The 14,112-nt window shown below is 42.3% G+C and overlaps 1 protein-coding gene and 1 pseudogene across 2 annotated transcripts in view; both read left to right on the top strand.

Moving 5' to 3' along the window:
* LOC109459032 (uncharacterized) overlaps positions 1 to 14,112 on the top strand; it is a 62,595-nt gene that overhangs the window by 35,080 nt on the left and 13,403 nt on the right. Inside the window, exons 14-18 of one of the 2 annotated variants that reach the window (XR_016018250.1) lie at positions 1,066 to 1,258; positions 2,110 to 2,219; positions 2,499 to 4,228; positions 5,881 to 7,521; positions 13,308 to 13,489. Coding sequence is in view for 1 of the 2 variants with exons in the window: in XM_088789315.1 (XP_088645441.1) it covers positions 7,496 to 7,521 (26 nt within the window). In the remaining variant the exon portion in view is untranslated. The remainder of the gene's footprint in view (positions 1 to 1,065; positions 1,259 to 2,109; positions 2,220 to 2,498; positions 4,229 to 5,880; positions 7,522 to 13,307; positions 13,490 to 14,112) is intronic. The other variant, XM_088789315.1, reaches the window with a different exon arrangement.
* LOC141568398 (5S ribosomal RNA) lies at positions 9,493 to 9,601 on the top strand (annotated as a pseudogene).

Below are 14,112 nucleotides of genomic sequence, written 5' to 3'. Positions count from 1 at the left end.
TGGTCATCTGAAGTCTTTTCTCATTCACAGACGTTATTTTTTGACATTGATTTTCTTTTCCTAAATATTTGTAGTTAGGTATGGGCATGTATGCTCCACGATTGCACCACTTGAAAAGTTTGTGACACACGAGATCAGTCAATTCAGTTTGCGAACTCATCCTAGAAAAAGTGCTCCATACCTCATTGCTGAATGTCACTACAGTCACCTTTGATGTACTCCCCTTGGGAAGCTATGCCCCAACGCCAGCACCTAGTCCACCCTTCAAAGCAATTTTGGAACTCTTTTTCTGGAATGGCCATCAGAACTGTTATCGTATTACCCTTGATGTCCTGAATGTCATCAAAAAGTCTTCCTTTCAATATTTCCTTTATCTTCTGGTAAAGAAAGAAGTCATTGGGGGCCAGATCAGGTGAGTAGGGAGGGTGTTCCAATACAGTTATTTGTTTACTGGCTAAAAACTCCCTCACAGACAGTGCCGTGTGAGCTGGTGCATTGTCGTGATGCAAGAGCCATGAATTGTTGGCAAAAAGTTCAGGTTGTCTAACTTTTTCACACAGCCTTTTCAGCACTTCCAAATAGTCAACTTTGTTAACTGTTTGTCCAGTTGGTACAAATTCATAACGAATAATCCCTCTGATATCAAAAAGGCTAGCAACATCGTTGCAACAAGTTCACAAACTTAATTGTCTGACCTCTTTGCTGGACTTAGTATTTCCAGAAGTAATGAAAAATCTGATTTATTGATCAAACTACTAACTCAAATTCAGGCAGAACAAGAATTACATCCATGGAGCTGAGTCAACTAATGGAGATAATTACAATTTTTTATGCTTTGTTTGGAACATTGCTGGCATTAAATGTTTGTACTAGAATTAAGGAAACATTTATCTCTTAACCTACGTGCAACTTACATAAAATTGTAAAGTATATCTTTGTGACCTAAGGTGAAGCAATTATTTTTTCTGATCATTCATGAAATAAAAAAAAACTCCATGAGTATTCTTACTTTTATGGCAATATAGTTATTTGCATAAGTTCGAAAATAATCTGTTTTCCTTGTAGCGGAACATAGCTGGAAATACGGGATGTATTACCGAGGCTGTGACTGGGTCTTTATATTGAGAATGAGGTGCATTGAATCAGATATGTCCTGACAACTTTAAGAGCTAAGATTCGCTTGGAGAAGTTAATGCTTATGAAGTGACCCCTAGAAAAACCAGCCTGTACCCGTCTTACTGGATTCCCGACCAGACAGGTCAGTGGGGCAATTTGCTTTCTGGCAGGCTCAGAAACCTCAGAATATTTAGGAGGTATTGAGAAGAGAGGAATTCATCCCAACCCATAAGCATGGCAGGCAAAAATCTGGTGGCAAGTTTCCCTTGACGTTTTACCCTCAGAGGCTTGGAAAAGCTTAATCCGAGATTCCTTATGAAAAGTTCCAGTAAAGCGAATTCAAGAGACCCATGTGGCCCATCACTAACTTGATGCTATTATGTAAACAGTGAAGCCAGTGAGACTAGACTTACCTGCAAACAAATTGGTCTGACTTTGATTCTCTTCAATAGGAAAGGTGGGAACGTTAGAGAGACGGATCGTTTCAAAAGAAAACTGTAGTGTACTCTTGTGGTTTTCTCTTGTGTGTTTGCAGTCTTTGACAGTTTGAATTCTCCTAGAGCCTCCAATATCTAGCTAGAATGTTCCAAATGAGTATTTCCAATTATTGTCTCTTCTGACTTGAAATCATTGAGAACTAAAGGTGTCCTTTTGCCAGAGCCCTGCACATTAAAGCTGGATGATACCCTGTTTCCCCAAAAATAGGACTGAGCCAGACAATCAGCTCTTAGGGAGCAAAAATTAATATAAGACCCGGTGTTATTTTACTATAATATTTACTATAGTACATTATATTATATTACATTTATTATATTTATTATATAAGACCCGGTCTTATATTATAGTAAAATAAGACCGGGTCTTATATTATTTTTCCTCCAAAAGACACGTTAGAGCTGATTATCCAGCTAGGTCTTATTTTTGGGGAAACGAGGTATGATATATCTCAAAGCAATCACCACAAAAGACTATGAACGAGCAACCTTCCTCCAGGTTGCTGTGTGGGCCACCCAGCACACTGACCCCTGATGTCAGCATCACAGACATTCACACTGGAAACCTCAGAATCCATTGGTTTGCCGCTGCTGTCCTCACTCCTCCAGGTAAAGATGCTTTGGGCCCAACAACTAGAAATCTTGACTGGCTGCCCTCGGAGGGGAGGGGAGGGGAGGGGAGGGGAGGGGAGGGGAGGGGAGGGGAGGGGAGGGGAGGGGAGGGGAGGGGAGGGGAGGGGAGGGGAGGGGAGGGGAGGGGAGGGGAGGGGAGGGGAGGGGAGGGGAGGGGAGGGGAGGGGAGGGGAGGGGAGGGGAGGGGAGGGGAGGGGAGGGGAGGGGAGGGGCCCTGGTTTTTAACATTAATCTGCTTTTCTTTTACTTTCTTAGAATCTCCCTTTCATTAAATGCCTGATGACTAACAACATCCAGCAAATACCCGCTATTACCACGACTCAACAGAAGATTCAGCCAATCCTTAATGGAAAAAAAAAAAAGGCAAGTGAAAAATAAATGGGCTCATATTGTTCAAAGGGCAGAAAAATGTTCCTGCTTTCCTTGAACATGAGGGGAGACTGACAAAGATTCCTTGTTTGAACAACTTCAGTCAAGCACCTGAACCATTCCTAGGACCATGTGCACTTTCTTGTAAACTCCTTATCAAGATCCTAGCTAAGCCAGTGTAGCAAGAGTTTCTCACCATCCATTTCTTTCTGTTGTTTTCTTTCATTTTTCTTTATTGGGGAATATGAGGGAACAGTGTGTTTCTCCAGGGCCCGTCAGCTCCAAGTCGTTGTCCTTTAATCTAGTTGTGGAGGGCGCAGCTCACTGGCCCATGTGGGAATCGAACCAGCAACCCTGTTGTTTAGAGCTCATGCTCTACCCAACTGAGCCATCTGGCCGCTCATCTGTTGTTGTTTTTTTAATTAAATTTTATTGGGGTGACAATTGTTAGTAAAGTCACATAGATTTCAGGTGTACAATTTTGTAATACATAATCTATATATCACATTGTGTGTTCACCACCCAGAGTCAGTTCTCCTTCCATCACCATATATTTGATCCCCTTTTCCCTCATCTACCACCCCTTTGCCCCCTCACCCTCTGGTGACCACTAAACTATTGTCAGTGTCTATGAGTTTTTGTTTGTTTGTTTGTCTTGTTCCTTTGTTGCTTTCAGTTTTGTATCCCACATATCAGTGAAATCATATGGTTCTCTACTTTTTCTGTCTGACTTATTTCACTTAGCATAATAATCACAAGATCCATCCATGTTGTCGCAAATGGCACTATTTCATCTTTTCTTGTGGCAGAGTAGTATTCCATTGTGTACATATACCACATCTACTTTACCATCATCCATTTCCGGTCACCCTTGAATCTGATAGAGTTTCTCATTCTCCTCCATTCAGTGGGTGATGACAACTGACGGCCCATCTTCGGCCAGAATCCTGGTAGGTTGCTTTAGCCAGAAGCCCCTTCCCTTGATGTTTCCTATTAGTCATCTCCAGTGACCCCAAGGCTCCTTGACTATTAATTCCCACTTGCCCATGTTGTTTGTCTTTAGGATTAAGCAAGGTTCTATACTGAGGTATCTTTCCCCTGTTATAATATTCCTGAATTAATCTGTTTTGACGGCTTTAACTACTGTCCAGCCATGGGTTCTCCAAGCTTAGGGTCCATCAAACCAGCAAGCACAATACGTCCCTTTCTTGTCTGTTGTTGATTCAGAAGCATGAGGATCCCAGTGTAATCGGGTGGCTTCCTAATTTCCGGTTCAGGAAAATCGTTCTTCTATCTCCTGGTGGAAGCATTCCTTCTTCTGGAACTAAGACCTCCAGGTCAACAGAGCATAACCTTGCAGGATCCAGAAGCACCGTGCTGCCAGCGGGCACTGAGGGGACGTGGTGACTGGTGTCCCTCCCCGTTCCACCCCTCGGTTCCTGAACACCTGAACCCTGTCTGTTAGAGCAACATTACTATGTCCTGGATGCTAAGTCACCACCAGTCTCCTGGAGAGCCTTGCCACATCTGGTTGGCACTGCCCCTGAGTCTTCCAAAGGCCCCCATGCTGCTGTGTCATGCCAGCTGCTCCGCAATCGTGGGAACACGGTAAAACGGTAACTTCCATGACTGTGGGCCCATGGCCATTCTTCCCTTGCTGTGATATGAGCTCCATAATCCAATGCAATGCTGAGTGAAGCATTGTGACAGTAGATAAGGCGTTGAGTGTGGATAAAGCAGTGACAGTGGGTAAGGCGGTGACAGTGGGTAAGGCGGTAACAGTGGGTAAGGCAGTCGTCAATCCGTGATGGCAGGTTTGGCAGTAGCATTGCAGGCAGGCAAGGTGAATTTGTACCAAGGTGAAGTGTCTATTCCAGGGCCGTCAAAATGCTGCTCCTTCCATGAGAGGAGAGGGTCAGTGCAGTCAGTCTGTCACCAGGGAGCTGGGTCCTCACCCTGTGGGATGCAGGTACTGGCAGCTGCTGGCAGGTTGGACATGCAGCCTTGCTGAGTGCAAGTAGTAGTGCTAAACCCATTCCTAATTTCTGTCCAGGCATCCACAAATGCTTTGTGCCAAGTCTGCTGGAAAATGACATGGATGGCCGGGGAAAGAGGGTGACTGGTGTCCACTGACTTATCATCCTGTCCACATGGTTATTGAAGCCCTCCTCTCCTGAGGTCTCCCCTGGGTGAGCATTCACACGGGGCATAAAATCTTCAAATACATTTGCCCATTGATACTGTCCGCAGAGATATTTCCCAATTTTCATGGTCATCACCTTTTCAGTCATGTTCTTTTCAAGTCCCTGAGCATCAAGACAAGGCATTGGCCATGAACCAGGATATAATCACATTTCTGGCATTTACTTCTTCCAAGCAAAGTGAACAGCCAGGTGCACCAGCCGAAGTTCCACTCACAGGGAGGGTTTTCCATCATTGCTGGCCTCCAAACGTGCCCCAGAGAGGGGCTGCAGGGCTGCAGCTCTCCACTTACAGGGCCTGCATTCATGCAAAACCAGCATGGGACCAGGCCTACAATGTTGCCTCCTATGTCAGCTGGTACGAGGTCATTGTCCATGAGGGCATGGGTGCAGGTTGGAGGAGACAGGCGGTAACATAAGGTCGTAGAAGTAAGGACATAAAAATTTTGGCCTCTTCTTCATGTGACGTACTTGTGGCCTGATCACATACATGCCATTTCCATTTCAAGATGAAGTTTCTCTGCACTCTCAACTTTAAGACTTGGTGGGGAAGAAAGCACCCCGTGCCTGAGGGGCAGCTTGTCTCATGATGACTTTGTGTTCTGTGTTCAAAAATTCAGTTGTGGTCCAAAAGCAGAGTGTGTATCTGTAGGTTATAGCAGGACCCGACTGCAACACCCTAAAAGACTGCCTCCACTTCACCTGTAAGGGTTGCCAAAGTGCAAACAAAATCCCGACCTGTCAGTACAACGTCTAGAGCGATGGGGTCCACTGGGTCACGTGGCCCAAGGGGCAGAGCAGCTCTCGCACAGCAAGTTGGGCCTTTTGCAGAACCTTCTCTTGTTCTGGACTCCACTCAAAACTAACAGCTTTTCAGTTCATTGAATAAATAGGCCAGTGAAATGCACCCAGGTGACAAAAAAGTCGCCTCAGAAAGCCAAGGATGCCCTGTAGGCATTGTACCTCTGACTTGGTCAGGGGAGAAGCTGGGTGCAAAAACTTATCCTCTACCTTTTTTATTATTATTATTTTAATTTTTAGTTTTATTTATTTATTTGTTTTTTAAGGAGGGCGCAGCTCACAGTGGCTCATGCGGGGATCAAACCGGCAACCTCAGTGCTATCAACACCGCACTCTAACCACCTGAGCTAACTGCCCACCCCTATCCTGCACCATAAAAGAGGCATCTGAGCAACCCCAGAACCTTGGACTCCTAGAAATTTCACTGAGGTTGAAGATCATTGAAATTTAGTCGGATTTACTTCATACCCTCTGGCACACAGATGATTCTAGAGAATCATCACCAGTGATTCTGGAGAAGTTGCCGTTTCTGCTCACTGGGTTCAACATAATGGCATCAGTGAAATAGACCATTGTGCAATTTTTTGAAAGGGAAAGGTGACCAAGATCTCTGAAAAAACTGAAATTTGGTGACACAGGTCTGGAGAATGAATACGTCTCTGAAGTGGAACAGTGCAGTATCACATTAGCCCTTGAAAGGACATGTTTCTGTGGGGCTTATGCACAGGTTGAGAAATGGCTATTTATAGAGCAGGAGCTGCATTATGGGGACCATGGAATGCACGAGTTTGCTCAAGCAATGGAACCACATCTGACAGAGAAGCTGCACCAGGGTCACCAATTGGAGAAGCTCCACCATGATCCTCAGAGGTCCAGCCGTTACCACACATGCTCTGTGAAAGAGCTGACTGTGGGTGGGGTGGGCCTCTCACCCTGCATCTGCCTTTCCTGGGTGGGAGCAAGAATCTGCAAAAACCCCGGGGTGACTTCCTGTTATCCTAGGTTGTGGTAGTTCTAATGCTTGCATTGTCCTTTCTCCACTGTAACAGCCCTAGCTACTCAGATCAGGGAACCAGTAAGGGAATGCTGACACCTCCTAAGTGTTCCTAGAACTGCAGGAGTAACCGGAGGATGATTTCAGAGACCCCGTGGGCCCACTGTGGGGCAGACCTGGGCTAAAACCACATGGATTAGCTGACCTCCCATAAGCCCCTACTCTGACCAGAGCGAGCACTGGTGACATTTCGTGTCTTTGGGGAAAGTGTCACTTGAGAACTAGTGTCCAGTGGTCCCTGAAAGTTCTGATTAGTTTCTTACCCCCCATGCCCAGTTGCCCTGATAGAAAGAAGTGGGTCCCTTTGAGTAAGTATAACTCTTGTTTAGTGTAATGGGATCCTTCCTCGAGGGGGCCTGGTCTCCCCTTCATTCAAGGAGTTCTGTCTGTAAACTGTACCAAGTCAGGGCATTGACAGAGGGGCAGACTCACTACTTCTATGATTCACGTTACTTTCATTCACTTGACCTGTAAGTTTTCTGCTTACATAAAACAAGTAAGACTTGACTAAGTTTTCAATCTTCTTCACTTCTAGGAACACCTGGATTAACGAGCAGACGCCATAAGGCTGTGGGTCAGAGGGTTACGGCTCTGCCTGGACTCTGTCCATTGCAGCCACTACACCTGCCTCGCCTCTGGTGGTTGGGTGAAGCCCCTAGGCACCTGCCTCGCTGTGATCCAGCTGCTTCGACGGCCTGTACATTCTCCTACTGAGTAGCTACCAGCCCACTTGAAGGTTGGGTCTACAGAGAACAGCAACATTAGATATCTTCAAGGATGCTGGGGCTCCAATCCCTAATTTATTTCTCAAAATACCGGTGGAACATATGTCTCCTGGACAGTCCCAGTGTGGGTGAGTAGGTCTTCAATGACAAATCCACTCTAACATTCCTTCAATCCCTTTCTTTACATTAAACCGAAGGAGATCAGGCATTTCCATTTCACTTAACGTAGGTCATTGTTTGATCCAGATTTCAGCTCAACAACCCAACAGACTGTAAGTGGCCTGTCTAATCTGCAAACATGGAGCAGAATCTCTGCTTCATGGGCCCAGAATGATGTCCTGGGCCTGACTCACCTCAGGTTCTGCCATCGTCATCCCACACCCCCAATAGTCATTCCCATGTGCATTCCCCAGACAGCTGCTTATATAAATTAGAAAACCCAAGTACTTCTTCTGGAGTGTGGCACACCTCCTCCTGGCTCACACTTTGTACCTCACGTTTAGGTGCCTGCTGGGACTCGAGTCTTAGTTATAGATGGCAGCTGCCTCGGGAGTGGCTGTTACCATGTTTTTCACACCATGCAGCATTCATCCCTCAGGTGGTGACACCATTGCAGTTGGGATGCTGTTGCAACTTGTGTTGGGAAGGTCTCTTCCACTGCGGGTGATGAGACCACTTGCTCTGGCAAAGAAGTCTCATCATCATTAGCAGCTTGACAACCCCAGGTCCATAATGGGCATCCCACATGTCCCACCCCAATAAATGGAGGATAGCCCCTCACAATCAGTTTCCTGGTTTAGGTGCAGAAACCCTCCTGGTATGGGAATGCAACTTGCTGAGATTTCTCCAATCACCGTTTGGTTGGTAGCAGCTTCAACCCGGACAGGAGATAAGACTCTTACTCAGGGAACATCTAGATGTGCTTAGGTCACTGACGCCAGGCTTGAGCTGAGACTTCAAATCCCGAAGCTTATCCTCGTCTTTCACCACTTAGTCCAAAACATTAGGAGAAACCAACCAATGTCATTATGTTCAGTTTTCCAAGATGTCCGAGTGTATCACGTGTGGTTACTTATCTCCTTCCCTGTTCTAAGTTGTTGAGTAAAAATACTCGAAGCCGATATTTTGTGTATCTCCATAAAACAATTCACAATTAGTGTTCTGTTCACTAAGGGAAACAGAGTCATTAGCTTCTTTAAATATAATCAAATTAACAACTGCGGGATCCCCAAAACCAATCCAGAAAGTCATATCAAATCCTGTTCCTTAGAACCACTCTTTATTCCAAAATCTGAGTCAGCATTCTTCAGAAAAATAAAACTCATAGGTAGGTAGATAATAATAATCACATAGACAGATAGACAGATACAAGATGGATAGATAGATAGATAGATAGATAGATAGATAGATAGATAGATAGATAATAGACAGACAGGTAGATAGATATGAGGACATTTATTATAAAAATTGCCTCAGGTATTATGGACAGAAGTCTTACCTCATGCCTTCTGCTAGCTGAACAACCAGGACAGAAGGTGGTGTAATTCAGTCTGACTCCAAAGGACTGAGAACCAGGTGAACCAATGGTATAACTATTTGTCTCAAGCCGAAGGCCTGGGAACTAGGGGGCCCTTTGTGTACAAATTGGCAACAGACATATGAAAAGATGCTCAACATCACTAATCATCAGAGAAATGCAAATAAAAACCACAATGAGATATCACCTCACCCCAGTCAGAATGGCTGTCATCATCAACAAGACAAACAGCAACAAGTGTTGGAGAGGCTGTGGAGAAAAAGGAACCCTCATACACTGTTGGTGGGAATGCAAACTGGTGCAGCCGCTATGGAAGGCAGTGTGGAGGTTCCTCAAAAAATAAAGACTAGAATTACCATATGATCCAGCAATTCCACTTCAGGGTATTTTTCTGAAGAAATCCAAAACACTAATTTGGAAAGACATATACAACCCGTGTTCTTGCAGCATTATTTACAATCGTCAAGATGTGAAAGCAACCTAAGTGCCCATCAATAGACAATTGGATAAAGAAGAGGTGATACATATATACAATGGAATATTATTCAACCATAAAAAATGAGTTTACAGCCATACCACCCTGAACATGCCCAATCTCGGAAGCTCAGCAGGGTCGGGCCTGGTTAGTACTTGGATGGGAGACCACCTGGGAATACCGGGTGCTGTAGGCTGAAAAAAAAAAAGAAATCTTACCATTTGTTACAACATGGATGGACCTAGACGGTATTATGCTAAGTGAAATAAGACAGAGACAAATACCATATAATTTCACTTATATGTGGAATCTAAAGAACAAAATAAATGAACAAACACAACAGAAACAGACTCATAGATACGGAGAACATTTTGATGGTTGCCAGACGGAAAGGGAATTTTGCAGGGCTGCATGAAAAGGGGAAGGGATTAAGAAGTACAAACTGGTATTTACAAAATAATCATAAGGATGTAAAGTACAGCATAGGGAATATAGTCAATAATATTGTAATAGCTGTGTATGTCAGGTGGGTACTAGACTTATCAGGGGGATCACTTCGTAAGTTATATAAATGTCTAACCCCTATGTTGTACACCTGAAACTAATATAAAATTGTATATTAACTATAACTTCAAAAAATAAAATTTTAATTTTAATTTTTAAAAATGCATATGCCTCTAGAAAATTATAAAATGGTATATCCATAAATTTGCTACAGAATGATAGCACGTGCCAGAGAGTTAACAATTGCTTACTGTTTGAGTTTCTCTGTCTAGAAAGAAGAATATTGGTTAAATGTTCTAATTCATACATGTAAATGAAACCACCATGACTAGTGAAGGTAAAGAAGAAACCTCTAATGCGGAAACAGTAAGACATGTCTTTGTTCAGGAAAGGTATGAGGAAAGTGTTTTTCTAAAGGGAAAAAGAGTGGGTTTGCCCTAAAGGGAATGGATGGTTGTTTGAGAATGAGAAAGAAGACAAGAGTAAGACAAAACCTTAATAGATATAAGACAAAAAGTTGCATAAGAATAGTGAAAAATAAATGTAGACAAGTAATCTCATCTTGAATGCTCAAACATGACTACGATTGAGATATATATGTATACGATTTTTTAATTTAACCTTACAATTAATAGTACACTGATGCAAAACTAGACTTGGTTCTCTCTCTCTGCTACAGAAACAAAGTTTACTTAGATTAGTGGTTCTCTTTTTTTTAAATTAAAGTTTATTGGGGTGACAATAGTAGTAAAGTTACACAGGTTTCAGGTGTACAATTCTGTAACACATTATCTACATATCACATTGCGTGTTCACCACCCAGAGCCCAGTTCTCCTTCCATCACCATATATTTGATCCCCTTTACCCTCATCCACCACCCCCTGCCCCCTTACCCTCTGGTAACCACTGAACTGTTGTCTGTGTCTATGAGTTTCTCTTAATAAGAAATTGTTATAGATGATGTAATACAGAATTGTACACCTGAAATCTATGTAATTTTACTAACAAATGTCACCCCAATAAATAAATAAAAAATAAGAAATTGTAAAAACGTTTTCCGTTACCTAGAAAGTACACTGCCAGGGAAACCAAGATGCTGTGACTTCAAATAGTTTCCTGCACTTCATGGAATATTTATCAGGTAACTGATTACTTAGGAAACTATCTTCTAAATATTAAAATAACTCGATGTTTTACAACTATGCAACTTTCTGTATTTGCCCTTAAAATCTTTTGTCTGTTAAAGATGGTTAAAGGGATAAATAAGTTGGCTTTCCCAATGACTGTAACCCTGTTTAATCGTGTTCAAACTTTCGACGTTTTTGACACCTTCCCAAAATCAAATTCTAAACAGAGTCTTGTTTCGTCTTAAATTAACTTGGAGGTTTCCCAGAGTGCCTCTGAACAATCTCAACTATTTTGTCTCTCATCAAGGTGATATGCTAAACTAATTACATTTATTTTGTATGTTAAATTACATGGGGAGCATTGTCAAGTAAGAAGCAGTGCCAAACCTTCTTAGGTTGTATATGTGTGGATATATGTCACTAATACAGGTATTGCAGAAATTGTGCAAAGTTCATAGAAACGTGTCAGTACCCTGTCATCCAGTTACTATGTTGTATGCCACAGAAGTTACTAATTTACTTGTCCAATGAACTGTCATCAGAAGTTTAACCATGGCCTTCTATGTCATCATCTGTCATTCACATAGTTTCGTTTTGTTTTTGCTTTGGTTCTTCTCTGTGTTTACAATAAGCTGCAGGTGTGAATCCTGCATGCTGGCAGAACTAATAACGTTGAAACCATGTCTCTGGACTAAATATGAATTTTCAGAAGTAATGAAGAAGCTGATTCATAAAGCTACCAACATAAGACTAAGCAGAATTAATTGCATGGGGCTTAATGAACTGATGAGGACAATTATACTTTTTAAAATAATCTTGTTTAAGCATTACTGAGTTTTTATTGTTTTGTTTTCCATAGAGAAGAAAAACTTTTTCTCTTAAGTTACCTGTAACTTACAGCAATTTGGTAAAGTATGACTTTGTGAACAAAGATAAAACAATTCTTTTTTCTCCTTAACTAACCCCTCTAGAATTTGAAGACTCTTAGCAACGATTCGTATTTTTATGGCAATGTAGTTACTTACAGGACCCAATTCAAAACATTGGTTATATTCCAATGCTTTGAATTAAATGTCCTATTTGCGAATTAAGTACATGGAATGATACGATCAGACAACTTTACGGAACTAAGGTTGACTTTAAGAAGCCATACTTAGGGGTTAGTTCAGTTGGTTAGAGCACAGCGCTCTTAACAACAAGGTTGCCAGGTCGATACCCACATGAGCCAGAGTGAGCTGCACCCTCCACAACTAGATTGAAACAATTACTTGACTTGGAGCTGACGGGTCCTTGAAAAACACACTTAAAATAAATAAAAGTTTTTTGTTTTTTTTTTAAAAAGCCATGCTTATAACTGACCCCACCAAAAACAACATCAGCAACAACAACCACCACCACCCAGCTTGAACCTGTCTTACAGGGTTTCTACCTTAAAAGTTTGTAAGGAAATTTACTTCCTGGCAGGACCAGAAATCTCAGGATAATTTTTGGATCCTTAGAAGAGAAGAGAGGACTTTACCTAAATATGTAGATATTGCAGGCAACATCTGGCGTGTTTTCTGCTTGGTTTCCTAGCCTTGAGAGACTTGGAAAAATCCAATCTGAGATTCCTTTTGGAAAGTTCCAGCAAAGCAAACACAAAAGACACAGGAAATCAATCACTATCCTTGCTGCACTTACTTAAATAATCTCACTATGTTTGTCTAGACTTTGCAAAATAATTAGTCTTGCTTTGATTATCTCTGATTGAATGGTGATAACTATAGAGAGAAAAATCATGTTTCATTGGGAAACTCTGCTGTAACCTTGCATGTTCTGTCTTGCATCTTTTCCCAGTCCTGACAAATCCTCAAGTCTTCTAGTTCCCGCCCCCACCCCATCCCCACTGTCTAGCTACGACTCTTCAAAATAATGTTTCCATTTTTTTCCCTTCTTACATGGAGTCATTAAGAAGTAAAAATGTCCTTGTCCCTAAACCCTGAAAGCTGAAGCTGGATGATGTTATGTAAACTGCAAGGAAATCACCACAGATCACGTGGACAAAGTCTCTGCTTGTTGCTGGATGGGACACTCAGAAGCTCACCTGGACACCAATGCCACCACCACGGAAAATCAAACTGCAAACCAGGAAAATCCAGCAGATTGCTGCCACTGTATACACCCACCGTCTAACGATGCTTTGAGCCCATCTAGAAATACTCTCATCAGGTTTTCCTCTGGAATCGGAAACTCGCTTCATATTGATCTTTGTTTCTGTTTTATTTTCGTAGAAATGTTTCCCCATTAAATGTCTGATGGGGAAACAATACTGCACACCCTCCGCTGCCAAATCTCAACAGAGAATTCACAAGATCCTAATGAACAAAAGACAACTGGACAAAACTGGACTTACGTTATTCTAAAGAAAGAAGAATGTCTCTTCTTTTCCTGAACAAGAAGGCGACTGACAAAGGTACTTCTAAAAATATTTTTATTGTTAAACTTATTAGGGAAATGTTGGTTAATAACATGATATGAATTTCAAGTGTACCACTTTATAATACGACATCTGCATACTATCGTGTGCTCACCACCAAAAGTCTAGTCTCCAGTCGCTAGGTATGTGACCCCCGTTACCCTTTTCGTCCTCCCCCACCCCCTTGCCCTCAGGGCACCACCATTCTGTTGTCTATATCTGTGACTTTGATTCTTGTTTGATATCCCACATGTGAGGGAAACTGCAGAAGTGTCATCTTGTCTACCTGATGGCTGACTTCCTCCTCCATGAGGTCACACTGTGCTAAGCATCGCAGTAGACACAATTTTCTTCACGATTTTTGGCCCATTGGTCGGTATCTATCCATGTACCTCTTCCCTCAGTTTTATTATCAATGATTTTCCACTCATGGTCCTTTCAAATCCCCGATCATAGATCCAAAGTATTGGCCAGAGCCTACGAATTAGCATATAATTGCATATCTGGCCATATTTTTAAAAAATTTTTATTAGTTTCAGGTGTACAAAACAATGTAATAGTTAGACATTTACACCCCTCACAAAGTGATAACCCCCTCCCCCAATCTATTACCCCTCTGA

This window comes from Rhinolophus sinicus, chromosome 13, assembly GCF_057876585.1.
Source record: "Rhinolophus sinicus isolate RSI-liver-muscle chromosome 13, RSI-T2T, whole genome shotgun sequence".
In the NCBI taxonomy this organism is placed as follows: Eukaryota; Metazoa; Chordata; class Mammalia; order Chiroptera; family Rhinolophidae; genus Rhinolophus; species Rhinolophus sinicus.
The sequence above is the reverse complement of the archived record's forward strand: the minus strand, read 5'-3'. Positions and strand labels throughout refer to the sequence as shown.